General features: G+C 59.1%; 2 protein-coding genes across 2 annotated transcripts; one reads left to right on the top strand and one right to left on the bottom strand.

Annotated features, from left to right (window-relative positions):
• Positions 1-6,175: 6,175 nt before the first annotated feature.
• Positions 6,176-11,207, bottom strand: CHPF (chondroitin polymerizing factor). The gene is made up of 4 exons (XM_058809632.1): positions 10,903-11,207; positions 9,164-9,728; positions 8,796-8,978; positions 6,176-8,384 (listed from the first exon to the last, which is right to left on the bottom strand). The coding sequence occupies exons 1-4, from the start codon at positions 11,205-11,207 to the stop codon at positions 7,122-7,124; spliced, it is 2,316 nt and encodes a 771-aa protein (XP_058665615.1). The 3' UTR covers positions 6,176-7,121.
• Positions 11,208-14,045: 2,838 nt separating this feature from the next.
• Positions 14,046-19,083, top strand: TMEM198 (transmembrane protein 198). The gene is made up of 5 exons (XM_058809320.1): positions 14,046-14,129; positions 15,992-16,242; positions 16,349-16,924; positions 17,158-17,348; positions 17,806-19,083. The coding sequence occupies exons 2-5, from the start codon at positions 16,053-16,055 to the stop codon at positions 17,950-17,952; spliced, it is 1,104 nt and encodes a 367-aa protein (XP_058665303.1). The 5' UTR covers positions 14,046-14,129; positions 15,992-16,052; the 3' UTR covers positions 17,953-19,083.
• Positions 19,084-19,173: the final 90 nt, after the last annotated feature.

Raw genomic sequence — 19,173 nt, 5'->3', positions numbered from 1 at the left:
GAACCCATCCTCTCCTTACCCAGCTATTGCCCAGAGTGGCTCATCCCTTGGTGTAGCTGCCTGGCATAGCCCAGGCAGCGTGGCGGGTCCTGCCCTCCCTCCCCTGCCTGTCGCTGCTCTTTTGCACCGTGCACGTACCCCTTGCCATGCTCCCGGCCCCAGGTGCTGAGCACCCTCTGTGCCTCCCCCAGACTGCACATGGTTAGGAGGGTGCTCCGTGCCCAGCCCTATCCAGACAGCCACAGTCCAGCCCACTGGCTGGAGCCTTGGCCCAAACTGGCACCCACAGCCCTCCTGCCTGCCCTGAGATGGCAGGACGCACGGCAGGACTCACGGCAGGACCCGCAGCGCTTCCCCTGTCCTGTTGTACATTGCCTCCACCCCCTCCACTGTAGCAGCAGACACCAGCGCAGGGCAAACTGCCCCAAAATATCTCAGGAGGGGGGGCGAGCTGGCAAAGCCCCCCTCAATACACACACTTGGCAGAGGGGGACCCCAGGGCAGGAATTTGGGACCTCTGGGGAAGGCTGGGGCTGAGCCAGGCAGCCTCTGGCCCTGCTGGTTTGGTCCCCGTCCCTGGTGCCCACAGATGGATCACGGCCATGTTGTGCCGTGCCCAAAGCCATAGACGCAGGAGGAGCCATCATCCCTGCAGCCCTCAAGGCCCCACAGATGGGAGGCGCAGGGCAGGGACCGGGGCACAGCAGCCCTGGCTCTGGGTCTGCATGGTCCAACAGCTCCCCTGAAGTATGCACCCACAGTAAGCATGTTCCCGTGGGTGCAAGCACCCAGCTGCGTGGTGTTCCACGTTCCCCTGTGTGGGGGATACACAGCGAGCCTCCCAGCAGGCCAGCCACACTGGTGCTCCCCAGGGAGCCCTCCAGAGCACCCTGTGCCAGCTCCCCATGGGGTTCCCATGTGCCAACCTGCAAGCAGGAGGGTTCCCACAGGGGCGCCACATGTTATCCCAGGAATGTGCCACGGCCATGCCAGCCAGCCTTACACCAAGGTCTCCTGCGACAAGGGGGGTGCAGGATGTGTCCCCTTCTTGCCAGTGGGAGCAGCAGGCCCTGAGCGGGGTGGGCACGGACACCATGGTGGGAAGGCCAGCACAAACCGCCCTCGTGCTGGTGAACGTGAGAGATGTGCGTCACTGTTTTATAAATGTACAAATACTCCCTAATAAAGAGGCACAAGTAGGTCCAGAGATGCCTGTGAGGGCTGATGGGGCAGAGAGATGGGTGAGACACCACCCTAGAGGACATGGTGGTGGGACCCAGGGAACACTTCACAGCCTTGTGCTCATGTATGAGGGGTGCAGGGTGGAACTGAAACAGGGGAGACAGAGGATGGGTGGAGGGGAAGGGGGCCCTGCTGAGGGTTCCCCCAGCAGAAATGCTCTTCCTGTTCCTGCCTTCTCCAAAAATTTATCCATCTGCCCCAGCTTCAACAGAAGCTGACCTCTTGGAGAAGGCTGCCAGCACCAGGCACCACAGGTTTCCTTCTAAAGCAGTGAGGGCTGAAAAAGCCTGAGTTACCTAGGTGCAGCTGGGACACAGGGCCACATCCCACAGATCACACCATGCCCTGTGAGAAGAGCATTGAGCTTGGGTGCTAAAGGGAAAAGCAGGGAAATAGCTACATGTTCCACATCTTGTTATCATCAAGTAAGAAGACTGGATCCCTTTGGGATGAGACTGTCCCTGCCACCAGATTCTGACCCATCTGCCCCTCCACGATGCCCCATCATTTCACCTGCACCAAGACAGTAACTGGGAGCCTCATGGTTCTTCCTGCTCTACAGTGAAGACGTGTCACAGGAGCTAAGGAGAGCAGGATTGTGTGGTGGGCCCACAAGGTCCTTCCTCACGATGTCCTCCAGCTCCTCCAGCACCATGCACAGGAGTGAAGCATGGCAGAAGGAAAGGCTGAGCTTCATGCATGGCCCATCCTGGCTTCTATGCCAACAAAGCAGCCTCAGGACCATTCCCAGGAGCCCTGTAGTGATAACCTAATGAAGATTTGACAGGTATTTTTCTCTGTTGCTCTCAGCACCTTTATTCTTTAATTTGACAACTTCCAGGTGCTATCTGGAAGTGACAGCTCCTGTCACTTCCACTTCTCCAAACAGGACAGGCAGATGACATGAACCCAGCACCACCTCCCGCCTGTGATATGCCTCATGTCCCAGCACAGATGGCACTGGGCTGAGGAGGGCCAGTGAGACAATCCAGGTTTAGCACCCCAGGGTCAACCACAAACCCCAATGCTTTGGCTCCTGGGTGCCCCCTCCCATGCTGTGCCTGTTCAAGGGCCAGCAGGGGCTTAGTCCTGCCCAGAGATGGAGATGCTGCCACCTGGGGCTCACCCAGCACAGCACTGCTTGAAACACCTGTAATGAACCACATGAAATAGCTGGGGCATAATTAGAAGGAGATCCACTACAATGAAACAGGCCCTTAATTTTAATGAGCACAGTGCTCTGGACAAATGCCAAGTACCTGATCACAGCAGGACCGGCTGTACTGGCAACAGCTTCTGTCACCGTAGAGGTGACAACCCCAGAAGACACAGCAGGGAGTAGGCACCAGGATGGAGCAGGCATCTCCTCTGGGCACTTTCCAACATGCCTCCACTGCCACAAACAGTAATTACAGCTGTTCTCATAGAAAAGCTGCATTTCAATGAAAGAAAAAGCTTGGGAGCAGAGGGTTTGAAAGTAAGCCCTGAAATGCAATGGGACATGTGGCCTCACTGCTGTCACCTCCTCCCCAAGCATGGAGATGCTGATGGTGACAGGCAGCACCTGGAGAAAGGAGTGACTCTCAGCATGTCTGTATGACGTGCAAAGCTCACTGCTTTGATGTTTGATCATTTGCCCATGACGCCCTTGCTGGAAAAATGGACTGGTGGTGCCAATCAGTTGGGCCAGGTAAGGGACACACAGCATCCACTTTCCAGTACTCAGCTCCTGACAGTGGGCAAGGAGGCTGGAAAAACTAAGGAGGCAATTTAAAAAAAAAGTCCAAGCAAGCTGCCTGCCTCTTCTCCCAGTGCCAGAGTTTCAGGGTCTTGCATTCTGCCAATGCTGGGGCGGTGTGGCCCCAGAAGGGACATCCCTGGGCATAGCCAGATATGCCAACACCCTGTGGAAGGAAACCCCTGCAGGCAGGCACACACCAACAGCAGCTGTGCCTGCACCTACAGCATTCTTTCTTCATTGAAATGCTCTGATTTCCCTGAGCTTGGCCAGAAAACCCCCTAACCAAAGCCCCTCTCACCCTTCAGAGGGCCTTAGCAGTAGGTTGGACATCCAAGGTATTGGATGCAGGCACAGCTTGGTACCTCCCTGTCCGCTCCTCCTCAAGCAGATCAGGTTCCTCTGCCTTCACTTAGAGAGAGGAGGAAATGTTTGCTGGAATTGGGTCCTGGCCCATGGTCGGTAGAGCTGCTCCTGTATGGCAGGCACCCCTGGCCCCTTCCCAAAGAAAGCACAGGGAAGAAAGGGCATTGCATTTCCCCTTGCCCTCCAGCCCTTTCGCGGCACGGCTGCAATTCCCAATCCTCTCAATTCCCATATCCTCCCAAAGGTCAGCCATCAAACCAATTAATACTGCTGGGCCTGAAGTAGCTTTGCCACAGAGTTGAGCACAGCCTGAAGTGACCCAAGCAAGGCTAGAGAAGTAGGTTTTGCCTTCCCTGCTCACAGGCTCACTGTTGTGTTTGCATACACAGGAAAACAAACCATGGGGAGGGGAGAATAGCAGTAGCTTGGGTATTCCCTAGTTTGAGTCTCTTTCCTTGCCACAGTGCAAAAATGAGAGGAGGCAGGAGGGAAGTCAGGTGCCCACCCAGGCCCAGTGTATTCAGACATGCCCTTGTGCTTCAGAGTGCTCTGAACCACCTCTTCACTCTCTCTTCTGAAATAGTTCCCAAGGGAACATTGCTCTGTCTCTGTTGATTGCTGTGGTGAGCCAGTAACACTTAGAACATTTCCGCAAGGGAAGCAGAAGTCTGCAATGCAGGAGACAAGTTTTCTCCTGCCTCATTTGTAAAATTGACCTTTCACTGCCCTGCCTCTGCAACTGGATAAGTGCAAAAATCCACACATTGCATGAAAGCACAGGTCAAGCCTGAAAAGGGATCACAGATGTCTCTGTTTTCTCATCTGCCCACATCACCTGTTCCTTCCGCCCCTTTCAAAGGTGTCACTGTCCCAATCTGGCACCCTGCCTGCACATGCTAGCCCTATGAGGGCAGGAGAGGGGCAGTGCACCTGTGCCCTTGCCCCTGTTGCCACAGGTCTCTGCCACGTCCCAGTGAGCACAGCCAGCGCTCACTTCACAGCCAGCGCTCACCTTGCCTGCGTCACCAACCCCCTTCCCAAAGTTTTGCACATCCTTCTTTGGGGTTTCAACATGTTATGATGCTGCAGATAGCCTGGCAAACACTAAAACAGCTTCAAACCTTGCAAGCTCCCTTGGAAAGGGAGAAGTAACTGTGCTGGGAGTGCCACAAGCAGTCATTTGCTCATACATATGCCAGAGGAGGGAGCCTCTGCTGGTATTGACAGTGCAAAGCATTAAGTATGCAAATACCTCTAACTCAGTCTGGGTGAACAGCAGTGAGGCAACAGCAACTTTATCTTGACAGTCTCATGATAATTAAATGACAATTCTGGGTTTCTTTTTACAGCCAACTTGATTTGAAGCTGCTTTATTACCATTTGGATACTCTTCTAATGCCTAATCACATCTTACTACTTGGTCCACTTTTCAAAGGATAAATCTATCTGTAACACACCTGCATCTGCCTCACTCCCTCTGCCCCAGATTTCCACTTGAAGGGAATTAAGGATCTGCTCAGGGAAGATCAAAAATAGAAATCCTCAGAACAAGCTAACAACTACTGTCTGAAATATAATAAAATTATATTTAAACATATACACTCCTACACCATGGATACAGAGACTGGAGCAGGAAGAGATTAATGAGGTATCCTTGGAAAAGGCATACCACACAGCCCAGGGTCCTCCATGAGTTTTGCTGAGCACTAGCAGCTTTGATAAGTAATAGTGAGTAGGTTCAGTTGATTTTCTTGAGGGTGTCTCTTTGATACGTGTGTTTCATGGAGCAGTAAAACATGATGAGTAAAGGGCTGGTGGGAAGGGCACATGGAGTTATGAAAATCATGCCTGGAGCAGGAAGCACAGGCAGGGGACACAGTCCCCACACCTCATAATGCAAATAGGAGTGTTAGGTGATGAAACAGTCCAGGACAGTACCACAGTGCTCTACCCAACTAAGAACTGGAAAACACAAGTGCTGAGAAGCCCTGAGATGTAAAACAGCTAAAAAAAGAGTGAGAACAATGCAGAGAGCAGATCCAGCACCAGTGATCCAACACAGTGCTCAGATCAAGTTTCTAGCCTGGGAGCTTTCTTGAGAGCTGATCCCAGATCCTGGAGGGCAGAGTTCACCTCACTTGAACAGCCAGCTCAGTCTGCTCTGACATGGGCCAGGAGTCCCCCATGACTCACATACAGACCACGAAGGCTGTTACAGAGATAGCAGATGTGGGAGGACACACAGCTCCACCAGCCCTTTACTGGTGCTTTTCCACCCACAGACAGGGCTGAGGAGAACTGGTCAGTGGGACCACAAGTTTACAGCAACAGGAAAGACAGGGCACTGGACACTGCACTGGACTTCCCACATCAAGGAGCTCAGCATCCTGCCACACCACTAGTGATGGCAACAGGCAGCTCCAGCAGGACAGCCCCAGAGACTGTGAGCATCAGAGGAAGCACAGGACTCTTACTGCAAGCTGCAGGGGTTCAAGCAGGTATTTCCAAGTGTCTGCTTGGCACATCTGCCAGCCTGTCCATAAGGCAATGGGCTCCCACAGCCTCCTTAAGAAGCAGGCATCTCCCTGCTCAGGTAAAGGATGTTGCAGGTATTCAGGGAAAGAGGCATCTCTGTAAGGAATCTGTCCAGCCAGCTGCAGACAGAACTTATACAAGCAGCCAGCACCTACCACCACAAAGACCCACAGCACAACACCCACAGTTGCCTCATGAGAGAATCAGCCAGACCCACAAGTACATCTCTCCATTTTATTAGTGTAAATGCACCCCATCCCCCCTCCTCTCCCCCCTATTAAATACAAACCAGGAGCAGTGAGCAGCTCCTCAGTCGCTTTCTCCTTAGGAGATGCACAGCCAAACCCTCTGCCATGCCCATCAGTGTCAGGCACAATGTCCCTCGACCCTGAGGGCAGCCCCACAGCAGGGAGGGATCCCACCTCTGTCAGGAGGCTCTCGTCTGAGGGCTGTGACCTCCGACGTCCTATCAATACTGCGAAGGCCGAAGCGGCCTGGGTCATGGTTCCCATGGGGAGCAGCTCACGGTACATGAAATCAGCAGGATCCCCTCCAGCACCCCCTACACCCACCGGCCTCAGGGGCCCAAGTTCCTCACACCCTAACCGGCCAGGAGCACTCCAGCTCATTGCCAAGTGGCAAAACCCCAAAACCAACATCCTTATTGCTCTTTTGGGATGGGATGTGCCCCATTCCACTGTCCAAGCTTGTGGCGGGCACAGGGACATCATCCTCCCTGTACAACCAGGCCAATGCTCCAAAGGAGCAAGGAGCACATTCCCGTCCTAGGACACTGGGAGAACTACGAGGGATCACTCCAGGCCCTGTGGCAGTCACAGCCCTGCAGAAGGGGGACTTTGGGCTCTACATTCCCCCAGTTAAGGGGGGACAACAAGAGACACAGTAGCCCATCTCCCCAGTGCTCAGCAGCAGGGCCAGGACAGACAGATGGGGCCAGCAGCCACCAGCTCTGAGTGAGGAGCCAGGTGTTCCAGCTTGCAGCTCAGTGACTCTGACCCCATCTTGCCCGGGGTCTGCACAGCCATGGCTGCTTGAGAAAGACCCAGGCACCCTGGGCTGGCAGACCCCGGCCTGGGGAGCCCCAGTGGGGCAGGTCACAAGCTTGGACACCAGCACTCTCTGCAGCCACTGCAGAAGGAAGACAGATTAGGGCAGAAGAAGAAGTGGAGCGGGCAGGCAGGCATAACATGGTAGGGCCAGCCCCTCCACCATCCAGGGTTCAGGTGCTGTTCCCCTGCTCCTGCTCAAAAAGGACCATGGCCAGCTGGGAGCGAGAGCCTATGCCCTCCAGGCTGCTTTGCACACAGCGGTGGTAGATGTCCTCGCTGAGCCGGGGGTTGCAGGCCTGGTGCCGGTAGCGCTGCAGCAGGGCAGGCTCCACAGCCCGGAAGACGTGGAGGTTGGAGTATTTGATGAACATGTCATAGATGTCCAGGGTCTCCAGGATGTCCTCATTCTCCTGCACATCCCCCGCCATGCGGGTGCGTGCGGCCATGTAGTCAGCGTTGTAGAAGCAGGCTTCGTGGAAGACGTCACGGTCAAAGCGCCCCATGTCCCTCAGCAGGTCCAGTGTGGTGGGTGGCACCTGGTTGTGGTAAGCAATGGCTGGGTTGTAGCCCTGGAAGTGGATGGGGAAGAAAACCTGCCAGTTGTTTATGGTGTTCATCCGGCAGCGGTTAAGGAAGTCGATGGTGATCTCTGTCCCCACGCCAGCCACAAAGAAAAGTGTGTCCACAGGATGCTTCTTGGAGATAATGTCCATGACCTTGATTTGGGAGGGTGCGTCTGTCTTAACACTGATCCAGGGGATCTTTACCTCTGCATACTTGCGCTCATACTCGGTGATCTGGGACTTCACAGAGGCAAAGATGTCATTCTGGGTGACCTGCTGGGCCTCAAAGGGGTCATAGATGAAGAGGAAGGTGAGCACTGCGTTCTCACTGCTCTCAAAAGCAGCTGCCGCATAAGCCTCGAGAAAGCGGGCGGCGTAGTCCCGGTCGTGGGCTGTCAGCGGCAGGATGACATTGATGCGACTGGCCTCTGTCACATAGGGCATGGGGATGATCTCCACCTCGCTGAGGGGCCGCACCAGGTGCACTCGCTTAGTGACGGAGCGGCTGTGTCCCTTCTGGGTGACCACCTCCACCTGAAGGTCCAGCGTGTACTCCATGCCACGTGTGGGGTCGAAGCGCCGGTAGCCGTTCACCAGCTGCTGCTTGCGGACGTGGAGCACCGGCTGGTACTTGCGGTTCAGCTCCTCCATGGCCGTGGCCACCACGTCGGCCACGTCCGCCAGATCCGCACCATGCAGCTCACACTTGGGGGAGCCATCCACACAGGCATAGACCTGCTCCTCTGTGAAGTAGTCCCAGCGCAGCACCTCAAAGCGAGTTTTGGGCTGGAATGGGGGTGGGATGCCAATGGGCCATGTGGCGATGTGGTCCCCATCCGCAGACAGGCTGCTGGCGTTCTGGATCTCCATCTGCAAGACAAGAGATGGATGAGTGAGAGCCAAGGCAGGCACAAGCAGGTCTTCCAGCTCTGGCAGCACTCAAACTGATTTCTGATACACAGAGATTACCCAGAGCTGGCTCAAAAAGCAGTGCCAGAACAACTCTGCTGTCAACCAGACTCCTGTCCAGCACCTCAGATTTTCTCCCCCACCCTACCCAGCCTTTGTGACAGACCTCTGCAGCCTTCTGTCCTCATCACCCTGAACCACCACTGCATCTCCAGGACCCATCTAGGTCCAAAGCTGCTTTCCAGACAGCACCACTGCCTCTGTAGCCACATGAGCTCGGCTGATCCTGTCCAACAGCAGGATCAGAGAAACCAGAAAGCCCACAGGGATGACAAACAGAACCAAGACCCTCCCAGCCAAGCCAGGTCTCACCTGGAGCTGCTGGATCTCCTGGTAGGTTCTCTCGAGCTCCACCTGTGCAAAGTACTTGTGCAGCCGGTACATCTGGAGGGGATCCAGCACAGGGTGGACAGTGAAGGCGCTCTGGAAGCGGAGGTCGGTCTCCCGTTCGGGGTCTGCGTTCTTCCCCAGCTCAAAATAGTGGTAATGCAGACCCTGTGCCAGCCAGGAAAGATAGGTCACAGCCAGCCCCAACCTGTACTCCCACACCACCAGATGCCAGCACAGCAAGCTCAAAGGATGTCAGGGTGCAACAGCTAGTCCTCCCAGGGTTGAGAGAGCCCACAGGGAGCAGGGAGAACACTGGGAATGGATCCAGACACCTCTGCTTCAGGACCTACCTCATGTTCCTCAACACAGTTGACATCTGTGTAATCAATGATGCAGCGGCCCAGCCACTCATCAGGCCGGGCACTGAGGATGTCATTGCGGCAGCTCTCCAGGTGCTGCTGCAGGAGCAGGAGGAGGCTGCGGGACAGCAAGTAGCCAAACCCTCCATAGCAATAACGTCCCTCAGTGTCCCCGCCAATGAACTCCTCAGGACGGCCCAGGTAGAGGTGGGTGTCAATGCTGAGGTGGGCAACCAGGCGGCTGATGCGGTGCGCCTCCGTGTAGGTATCGTCCTGCACCAGGAAGAACCAGTCGAAATCGTTCACGTAGTGGTCCAGAAGGTACCTGACGGTCTGGTACATGTTCCAGATGGGCCGCTCGTCGCTGTGTGTCACCACCGTCATGCCATGGGGCACCTTGCGGCCCCGCGTGCCAGTGAAGTACACCAGGCGCTCCAGGCGGTGGGCCAGCGTGCGGTTGACAGCCACCCCCAGCGTGTTCAGTGTGCTCTTGGAGGTCAGCACGCCCACCAAGAGCCGCTGCCGCATCCCCAGCTCGGTGCTAATGTACCGGGTCCTGCAAGAAGAAGACAATGTATGGCCCCTAGGGCACTACAACCCACCCCAGCCTGCACCTCCCTGCTGTAACTAATGGCATTGACCTCGGTTCCTCTACAGGAACTGTTCCCAGGCTTCAGCCACGCACATAAGACATCACCCAGTGTCACCAGCTGCCACTACACCTGCCTCAGAGGCACTGCAGAGCACTTTGATGAGGTCCCCTGTCAACATGACATCAAAGGGGACCCTACTTTCACACAAGTTGGCCAGTGCAGCTCAAAACAGATGCTCTCAAAAGGCTGATCACAGCTCAAAGCAGGAAACAGGGCTGCACAACCCAGCTGTAGCAGGGACATGACCCACCAGACACCCCAACCATGAAGCTAGCCCCAGAAAGGTCTGAACTGGGAAGCACCTTCCTGCCATCCATGCCAGTCATACTACTCTAAAGCAGGCAGGCAGGAGAGCCTGTACTGCCCTCCCGGGGAAAGCCAGGCCCCACACAGGTTGCTGAAGCCAGCAAGGGGGCCGGTTGTGTCCCCCTCCCCAGCACGGCCCCCAGCCGTCGCACTCACAATGACTTTCAGGTTTAATTCTCACAGTCTGGCGCAGTAGCAGGAAGCGACCCCCCCCAGCACGTCCCCCCACCGCCGCCTGGTACACAGTGGCCCCATTCAGCCCCCTTCATCCGCCCACCACCTCGCCAGGACAAGGAGGCCCTTTCACTGCCTGCTCCCTGTCATCCAGGGGACGCTGGGATGGGGCTGCAGCCGACTCCGGAGCGGCTGGCGTTTGCAGCACTGGCTGGGGACGTGCCACCACGGCAGGGGTCCCTGCTCAGACAGGAGGGGACCGTCGCAGGGTGCCCGGCAGCACGTGCTGCAGCAGGCAACCTTCGCACAGCGGGCACCAGCATGGGCGGGAGGCTCTTCGCTGCGGGCTGGGATCAACGTGAAGTCGGGCACAGAGGAGGAAAGGAAGCAGCTGGGAAAGGCACTCTCAGTGAGAAAAACCCGTCTCGGTGGCTGAAAGGAGGGCACAGCCTAACGCTAAGCCTTCTGTAAAGCCCCCTTTGAAGCCTCCCAGCCCCGCCAAGGCAGGGACCGGAAGCTCGCCGGCAGCTACCCCCAGATAAACCCCGGTGAGCGGCGGCCCAAGTCCCCAGCCCGGCCCGGCCCGGCCCCCCGCACCTGACGGCCTTCTTGGCGGCCCTGCCGGGGCTGGGCGGTCGGTAGGGCACGACGCGGGGCTCCCAGCTGTCAGCGCCCAGCGCGGCGGGCACGGCGTTGGGCCTGCGCGCCGCGTTGCCGTTGGCGGGGCCGGGGGGCGGCGCGGGGCCGCCGTCGGGGTGCGGGCGGGTGGCGGGGCGCGGCGGCGGCCCGCAGGGCTCCTCCACCCAAGTGACGCTGAGCAGGCTGAGGGTGAAGCCCAGCGAGACGCCGATGGCGACGGGCCCGGCGGGCCGCAGCACCGACAACACCAGCGACAGCCGCATGGCCGGGAAGGGACCGCGACCGGGGCCGGCTGCCGCTGCCGCTGGCGGCGCCGCCGTCCGACGTGTCACCCGCGGGCCCCGCCCTGCCGCGCGTCACTCGCCCCGACCAATGGCCCGCGCTGCGACCGACGTGTCACGGGGCGGGGCGGCCAATCGGGGGAGGGGGCAAGCGTGGGGGCCGGGTCAGGTTGCCGGGAGACCGCGGGGCAGCGGCCGGGCCGGGGACGGCGCGCGGGGCTGCTCCGTGCCCCGCATCCCGCACTCCGCACCCCGCACCCCGCAACCCGCGGGACTGCTCCGTGCCCTGCACTCCGTGCCCTGCACTCCGTGCCCCGCATCCCGCGCCCCGCAAGCCGCGGGACTGCTCCGTGCCCTGCACTCCGTGCCCCGCATCCCGCGCCCCGCACCCCGTACCCCGCGCCCCGCCGGCTGGGCCGCCGGGAGCGCCCCCGGTGCTGCGGGCCAGCAGGGCAGAGCCTCAGGCCCCGGCTGCCGGCTCACAGAGCGGAAAGCGCATCCGCCGGGAACCGGCACCTGAGAGGGCTTCAGGGAGCATTTCCCCGGCCTTTAGTGCCTGGAACACGAGAGCCTCCGCAGGGCCGTGTGTCCCCTCCCCGGGACAGCCCAAGCCACGGCGCTCGGTTCCCCAGACCGCTGCTCGAGGGTCGTCCCCTCGGTGTGGCTGGTGGCTGAGTCGTCGGGGGGACTAGCGGGGGCTGAGTGTTTGAGGTCAGAGCAGCATAGTGCGGGCTGCAGGAGGCAGCTGGGCACGCCGGGTGCCTGTGGAGCAGGCATAGCAGCAAAGGAACGGCGGCTAGAAGTCCTTTGGATGCACAGAAGCAAACCATCCTGGGCAGTCGGAGGGCAGGCAGACACCAGGAGATCCCAGCAGCAGGGGCCTTTATCATGTGTTTCAAACGGGAGCGAAAGGAGCTCCTCCAGCTGGGGTCGGGTCACCATCCCAGTGTGAGCTGTCTTGCAGCATACATGCACCATCGCACCGGCCGCCAGAAAGAGCCCCTGGGGCAGACAGAGCTGAAAGAACCGTATCAGGGCAGAGTTTGCTGCACAAATGGAGCTTCCAGCACAGGAATGATCCAACCCAGAAGCTGCAAGGCAAGCAGCCCTACATGGCTGCTCGGTGCCAGGCATTGCTGAATAAGGGCAAGAAGGAGGACCTGGCCTTTCTGCCCATTCCCAGCCCATGGCTTCACTTCCACAGCCTTGCAGCTGTTGGGACTCTCAAGCGCCTCTGGATTTACTTTAGGCGGGCAGACCATTCCACTCTCCCCATGAAACACAGCCCACTTGCCCCGGGGAGCACCAGCAGCCACGGAGCACTGCAGGGCACTGAGGGCATGTGGGGGCCTACTCAGCTCCAGGATCTCTTTCATTTTCTAAAACAAAGCAGCCTGTTTTCATCGGAAAGCAGTTGGCAGCATCCCACCCCCCTGAGATACTAGACCATCATCCAAGCCTGGCTGCTTTTCATAGGCCTTTTTACTCTTGAATAGACCAAGACAAGCAATAGGCAAAAGCAGTCACGTGGATGGCAGTTTAATGAAGAACATATAAAAAGTAGAATCAGAGAGAATGCGAAGGGATGAGGAGATACCACAAGGAAAAAAAGATGCAGAGCTAAGAAAGGAACAGAGATCTTCCATGCACAGAGGTCAAAAAACAGCCGTGATGATAAAAAAACCCCCAAAGTATCCTGTTTTCTGTACATAGCAAAATGCATTAGAAATAGATGTATTTGATTTCCTTTATGGGTTGGAATATTTAACTTTAGCCACCTTACACAAACCCAGATCATTTCATGTGAGGGATGAGATGTTTCATTCTGAAATGACCCTGTTGATCTAAACTTATATTCAGACAGAGGTGTTGATCAGAGAAAGTAAAGAAGTTTCCAGAGTCTGAGCTCAGGAAACATGCATGGGAAGCTGAGAGCAGAGCACACACCTCCCCATGGCTTGCCTGGCAGTGGCTGAGCCCAGGGCCCCCATGCCTAGCAGCCTTGGAAGATTCTGTAGGGAAGCAGCGGGAAGGCAGCAGTGCCGTTCCTCCAGCAGCCCCTTCTCAGCCCCCTGCCAGCTGCAGCTCCCGCCTTTGTCTCCCCAGTGCTGGCAGGGGCTAAGAAGGGGTTGCCAGAGGGAACGGCAGCTGCTGCCAACAGTCTTCTGTGTGCCAGGATTTCCTGGGGGTCCCTAGGCGCTACAGCCAGGAGGTGCCAGCTCCAGAGAGCTCTGCCTCTGCAGAGCACCATGTCCCCCCACCTGCTTGCCATGGCCGTATCTCCCATCCTCTCATGGGGGACAGGTGGGCAGCTGCTCTAGATGCTCCTGACATGTGTGTTTGGCCCTCTTGAACGCAGGCACTCCAGTCCCCATGGCCCTGGCACAGTGCACCATCAGGTCCCACCTGACACAAGATTATCCTGCAGCTCTCACATCCACACCCCGGCACCGTGTACTGCTCTGTCCCCGCACACTGTGCCGAGGAGCTTGCAGCTCTCGCAGCAGCTGCACGGCACACATGGCCCAGCGCAGGGTGTGCTGTGCCACACTGCACACACAGCCTTGGGCTGCGGCCCCGGCACAGGCCATGGCACCCCAGTGTACCCCCAATGGGCACCCCGGTGTACCCCCAATGCGCACTCCTATATACCCCCAATGGGCACCCCAGTGCACCCCCAATTTACCCCACCTCAGCCCCGCCCCCTGCAGAGGCCCCGCCCCGGCCACCGAGGCCCCGCCGCCGGCGCGCGGTGACGGCGCGGTGACGTCAGCGGAGCTGTCCGCTCAGCACCGCGCGGCGGCCGCGCCGCCACCATGCGCGGGGTCCGCGGCCGGGAGCGCCGGGAGCGCCGGGAGCGCCGGGCGCCGCGGGGCCGCCGCCGCTGCCGCGCCGGGAGCGCAGGTGGGAGCGGGCGGAGCGGCAGAGGGGGGGCAGCACGAGGGGATCCGGCCGGCGGGTGACGCGCCGGACCCCTCGGGGGAAGGGCTGGGGCACTCGGTTCCCGATCCTTCCGTCGTCCGGCGGAGCGAGCGCGGAGCCCAGGATGGGCGCGCGGGGAACCCGCCGTAGCGCCCCCGGGACCCCCGCCCCGAACAAAGAGAGGGGCGGAGCGGCCCCGCGCCCCGGCGGCCTTTGCGGCCGTCGCTCGGCAACGCCGCGCCCGGCCCGGGGCCCGGCGGGTGCAGCGGGGCCCGGCCGGGGGGCGGCGGTGGGGGCGCCGCGGCGGGGCTGAGCCCCGGGCGCCGCTCCCGGCCCCCGCTGCGCCGTGGTCTGCGGGAAAGGGAGGGGGCTCGGGGGCCCGGGGCGGGCGGCAGCAGGTGGGTAAGTCCCGGCGCCAATGAGCAGGCGCTGGGCTCCCCTAGCAACAGTGCCCGCGCCAATGGGCGCCGCGAGCCGCCCGCACCGCTGCCCGCAGCCCGGCCCCGCAGCCCGTGCCGGCCCGTGCCATCCCCGCATCGGCCGGCCAGCCCTGCCATGCCGCATCCCCGGGCCCCCGGGCCGGCAGAGCCCTGCTCGCGCTCCTCACACTATCGCCCATCCCCAGGAGGGCCCGAGCGTCGCGTCTGGGCTCTGCGGGTAAAGTCCAATCCTGCTTAGCGTCCCCCCGCGGGCTCGACAAGGGGCCCGGCGCTTGGCTGCCCACTCCCTGCCCGCCTGCTTCCTTGGGATTAGGCTCTGCTCGGCTTCCCCACGGGGATTTGCCGGGGCTGGTGTTGCCTTCTCCAGCCAAAGGGAGGAAGGAGGTTGTCGGCAAGGGATGAGATGCCAGTGGAGCCCGTCTGGGCAGCAGCAAGATGCTGGGCAACAGGAAGCCATGCCTACAGCCTTTGCCCTCTTCCCAGCTCCTTCCCAGAGTGCTGTTTTTGTGAGCTGTCCTGAACTGGCCGCATAAACTTGGCACTTGAAAGGAGTGATGTTGGCCTGGGGACAATTTGTGACAATAAACCCATTCTAAACCAACTGAGCCTATAAAGGGACTAGGGGAGTGAAGGGGTGATGGAACTGGCTCCAGGTGGGAGCAGGCAGACGGACGCTGTAATTAGGTTTAAACTGAAGCTGGATCAGTCTTTGCAGGGGATTATGACCCCTCCATCTGTGTAGGCGCTGCAGGGGGCCCGGTAACTGTTTGCTCAGCATCCCGGCGTAGCCACAGTGTTACGGGTGAGCCCTGGGTAAGGGGCAGTGCCAGCTACAGCTGGTGCCTTTCCAGCCCCATGGATTGGCATGGGAGGGCTGGATCTAGCATGAAGGCCCAATTTGTTTTTACAAGGACAGTGGGAGCTGGAGAAGAGATGAAAAATAGCCAGAAATATGATTAGAGGATTGGAGAAAATGCCTTGGAGTACAAGCTTAAAGAGCTCAATCTGTTTAGCCTATAAAAATAGAAGACTGAGGGGTGACTTAATTACTGAGCATAATTACTTCACAGGCAGAAAATACCAAGTTGTGGAAGTCTCCTGGTAATCGAACAGGGAAAGGGTGCCGGAGAGGCATGGGCAGGAAATTGAAGTCACAGACAAATTATTAAGCGACACGAAGCTCCCAGGGACACAGGCAGATTCTCTGGGGACAGCACATCCCTTCAGCCACAGGTTGGGTGACTGTCTGCACCCCCACTGATGAGGCTGTTCCCCCATTCCCTCTGTTCCTACCCACACAGTGGGGGGACAGAGCAGGATTTCTGGTAGCCAGTGGTGAGTGGTGGGATGGCTGCCGGGCATGTGCCACCAGTTCCTCCATTCTCCTTGTCTCTCTCCCGCCAGGTGGGGCGGGTGCCGGGACACAGTTCTGCTGGCGGGCTATGAGGCAGGAGTGGAGATTCTGATGCCTCTCCCAGGAGTCTCCAGAGCCATGACTGCAACTGTGCAGACACTGCGGTTCAAGCTGCTGCCGCACGAGCCAGGCCAGGAGTGGGGGCACAGCTGCCAGCAGGAAATTGAGCGTCGCTACCAGGTGGTGCCCTCAGTGGTGTGCGCCATGTGCTGCCTTTTTGGCATCATCTACTGCTTCTTCGGTGAGCCAGGCCAGCCCAACAGCTGGTGGGGCAAGTGGGGAGGAGGGCAGAGGGGAGCTGGGGGGTGCTGGCCATCCCCTCCCTGACTATGGTGGTCTCTCCACAGGCTACCGGTGCTTCAAGGCTGTCATGTTCCTGACGGGGCTGATGTTCGGCTCTATCATCATCTTCATGCTGTGCTACAAGGAGCGGGTGCTGGACACACAGCTGAGCGTGGAGGCCTCAGTGGGCATTGGGTTGGGCATTGGGGTCTTGTGTGGGCTGGTCACCATGCTGGTGCGCAGCGTTGGCCTCTTCATGGTGGGGCTGCTCCTGGGGCTGCTGCTGGCGGTGGCCACACTGGTGGTGATGGAGCAATTCTACCACCCACCAACGGTGTGGATCCCCATCGCACTGCTCTTGGGGGTGGGCATGCTCTTTGCTGTCCTCACACTGCAGTGGCAGCGCTTCTTCACCACCCTCTCCACCGCCGTCTTCGGCAGTGCCATCATGACCGTCACTGTCGACTACTTCATCGAGCTCTTCCTCCTGGTGCAGTACATCTATGAGCGCATCAAGGTGGCCCCTGCTCGCCCCGTGTGCTGGTACAGCTGGGTCATCCTGGGCATCTGGCCGCTCCTCACCACACTGGGTGTCCTGGTCCAGTGGAAGGTCACAGCTGAGGGCTACTCCCATACAGAAGGTGTGTGGGGAGTGTGGCAGATGGGCATGGCACAGGGGGAGTGTAGGAACTGGGAACCTGGGGACTGGGGTGGATGTTTCCAGCATGCAGTTCACAAGATCAGATACGGGGTTCAGGACTCTGTGGTGGCACACTACCCAAGGGAGACCTGGTTGCACAAAGCTGGTGCTGGTTTGGCTGTGGGGATCGTTTGGATGTGCTCCCCAGTGCTCACAGGCCGCTTTGCTCCACAGTGATCATCAGCCGGCAGCAGCGCCGCGTGCAGCTGATGCGCATCAAGCAGCGGGAGGACCGAAAGGAGAAGAAGAAGAAGCGGAGACCCCACCACCCCCCACCCCACCAGCACAAGGCCCACCCCCCCGAGCCTGCTTACCGCCGCAAGCCCAACCCTGTGCGCCGCTTTGATGGGGACGTGCTCTCCCCCGTGAGTCCCGCAGCCAGGGTAGAGATCTCCCCCAGTCTCCACACTCATTCCTTCTCCACACTGGGGGTTGGGGCATGGAGAGGTGCCCAGGCACCAGCCAACATCTGAGCTTCTCGAGGGATGAGACTGGGGATTGGGGTGTCCCAGGGATTGAGCAACTCAGGTTGGAATGGGCCATTCCTACCATGGAGCATTTCAGCCTTTGCAAGCAAATGGAAACTGCTGGCCAAGAGCACTGTTGGCATAGCAGAAATAAGCAGTAGGCAAGGTGCAAAATGCCCAGGGGAGGGATAAGACTGTGCTCCCTGCTGTGGCCAGCTAGTGGAGGGCCTGAGTGCTGGGAATTTCACTGGGCTGTTTTTGAGGGGGGGGGCAGGGAGGGGCTTCAGCAGCATTTAGGATGGGGTGGAGTGGTCCAGGAGCAGAGCCCCCCTCACTTTCTGTTCCTCTCTCACAGAGCTACATCCAGAGTTTCCGAGAGCGGCAGACAGGACCGTCTCTGAACAGCCTCATTGCCAGCTCCCATGCCGTGGTGGACCTGGACTATGACTGCAGCTCCACTGTGCCCCTCACCTCGGGCTCTGGCCCTGCTGTGAGGGTATAAGCCAACCCAGTGACCTCGAGCAACACCAGCACCCCAGCCTGCTCTGACAGAACCCCTGAGACAGGCAGGGCTTTGTCCTCGGCCCCAAGTGGCCACATGCAGCTTGGGGCTGCAGATGGAAACCCTTCTTGGAGACACATGGGACTTGTCTGGGGAAGCCCCAGCTGCCAGTGGGGCCCAAAGGTGCTGGGAAAGCCCTTTGGCAGGGACTCAGCCCAAGGACCAGAACCCATGGACGTGCAGTGCGAGTGGCTCTGCTGGGGTGGTGGGTCCCCGAGCCCCCACTGCTGTGCATTACCCTATGGCCCGGGCACGCTCATCCTGCATCTTAACGTTTCCCCATATTTGAGTCCCTCCCCTTACCAGGAGCAGCTCCCCACCCCATTGCACCCCCAGCAACTCCCCAAGTGCCTGTCCCCTATGTCCCTTCCTCAAAGAGTAGGTCCCATGGCCCTTTTCCCAGCAGGGAATCCCCTGAGCATGTGAGCCCTGTCCCACCCTGTCCCCAAGAGCAGCTCCCAGGCAGTGTTTCCCAAAATCTGCCTCCTCAGAAGATCCTCCTGCCCTAGCCACCCTCCCTACACCTCAGAGCAGCTTGCCACTCCTTTTTCCCAAGCTGGACCGGGGTGGTCCTGGGGCAGAGACTGCCACGGCCAGGTGGTTCCCAAGGTGATGCTGGCAATCGGTGCCTGCCCAGCGGGAGCTGCGCTGGCAGGGTGCATCCCCCACAAAATGTTTTGATGGGAGACAGGACACTGGCTCCAGCCTTTGGGCAAAGGCTGGGCTGCCTCAGGGATGCAGGGACCCCTGCAGCATCAGAGACCGTCGCTGTTTTGCTGGCGACTGGATTTTTATAGTGGCCGGGGGACCCTGGGGCAGGGCAGGGCAGGAGCCCCTGCCCAGAGCACTGCTGCGGGCAGAGGCTCACGCCTTGTATATATTTCTCTTGCTGTGATTTGTATTAACTTATTATGGAGTGAGCCAGGATTTCCCCATGGCCAGGCAGGCAGGATGGTGGTGAGACTGGACCAGGGAGCCCTCGGCTTTGGGAGCCCCCCCAGCCCAGCCCAGCTGGCCCCGCTGCCCCAGGAACTGCATGTTTCTGCCAGGCACCCCCTTCCCGCAGCATTGTGCTGCCATACCCCTTTTCAGTCTCTTTTGTAAATGTGCCAAACGCTGTTGAGGCCTCGGCCACACAGTAAAGAGCCTTTCGGAGTCTGG

The sequence above is a fragment of the Ammospiza caudacuta genome, chromosome 8 (genome assembly GCF_027887145.1).
Source record: "Ammospiza caudacuta isolate bAmmCau1 chromosome 8, bAmmCau1.pri, whole genome shotgun sequence".
NCBI classification, from domain to species: domain Eukaryota; kingdom Metazoa; phylum Chordata; class Aves; order Passeriformes; family Passerellidae; genus Ammospiza; species Ammospiza caudacuta.
This window is presented reverse-complemented; position numbering and strand designations above follow the sequence as displayed.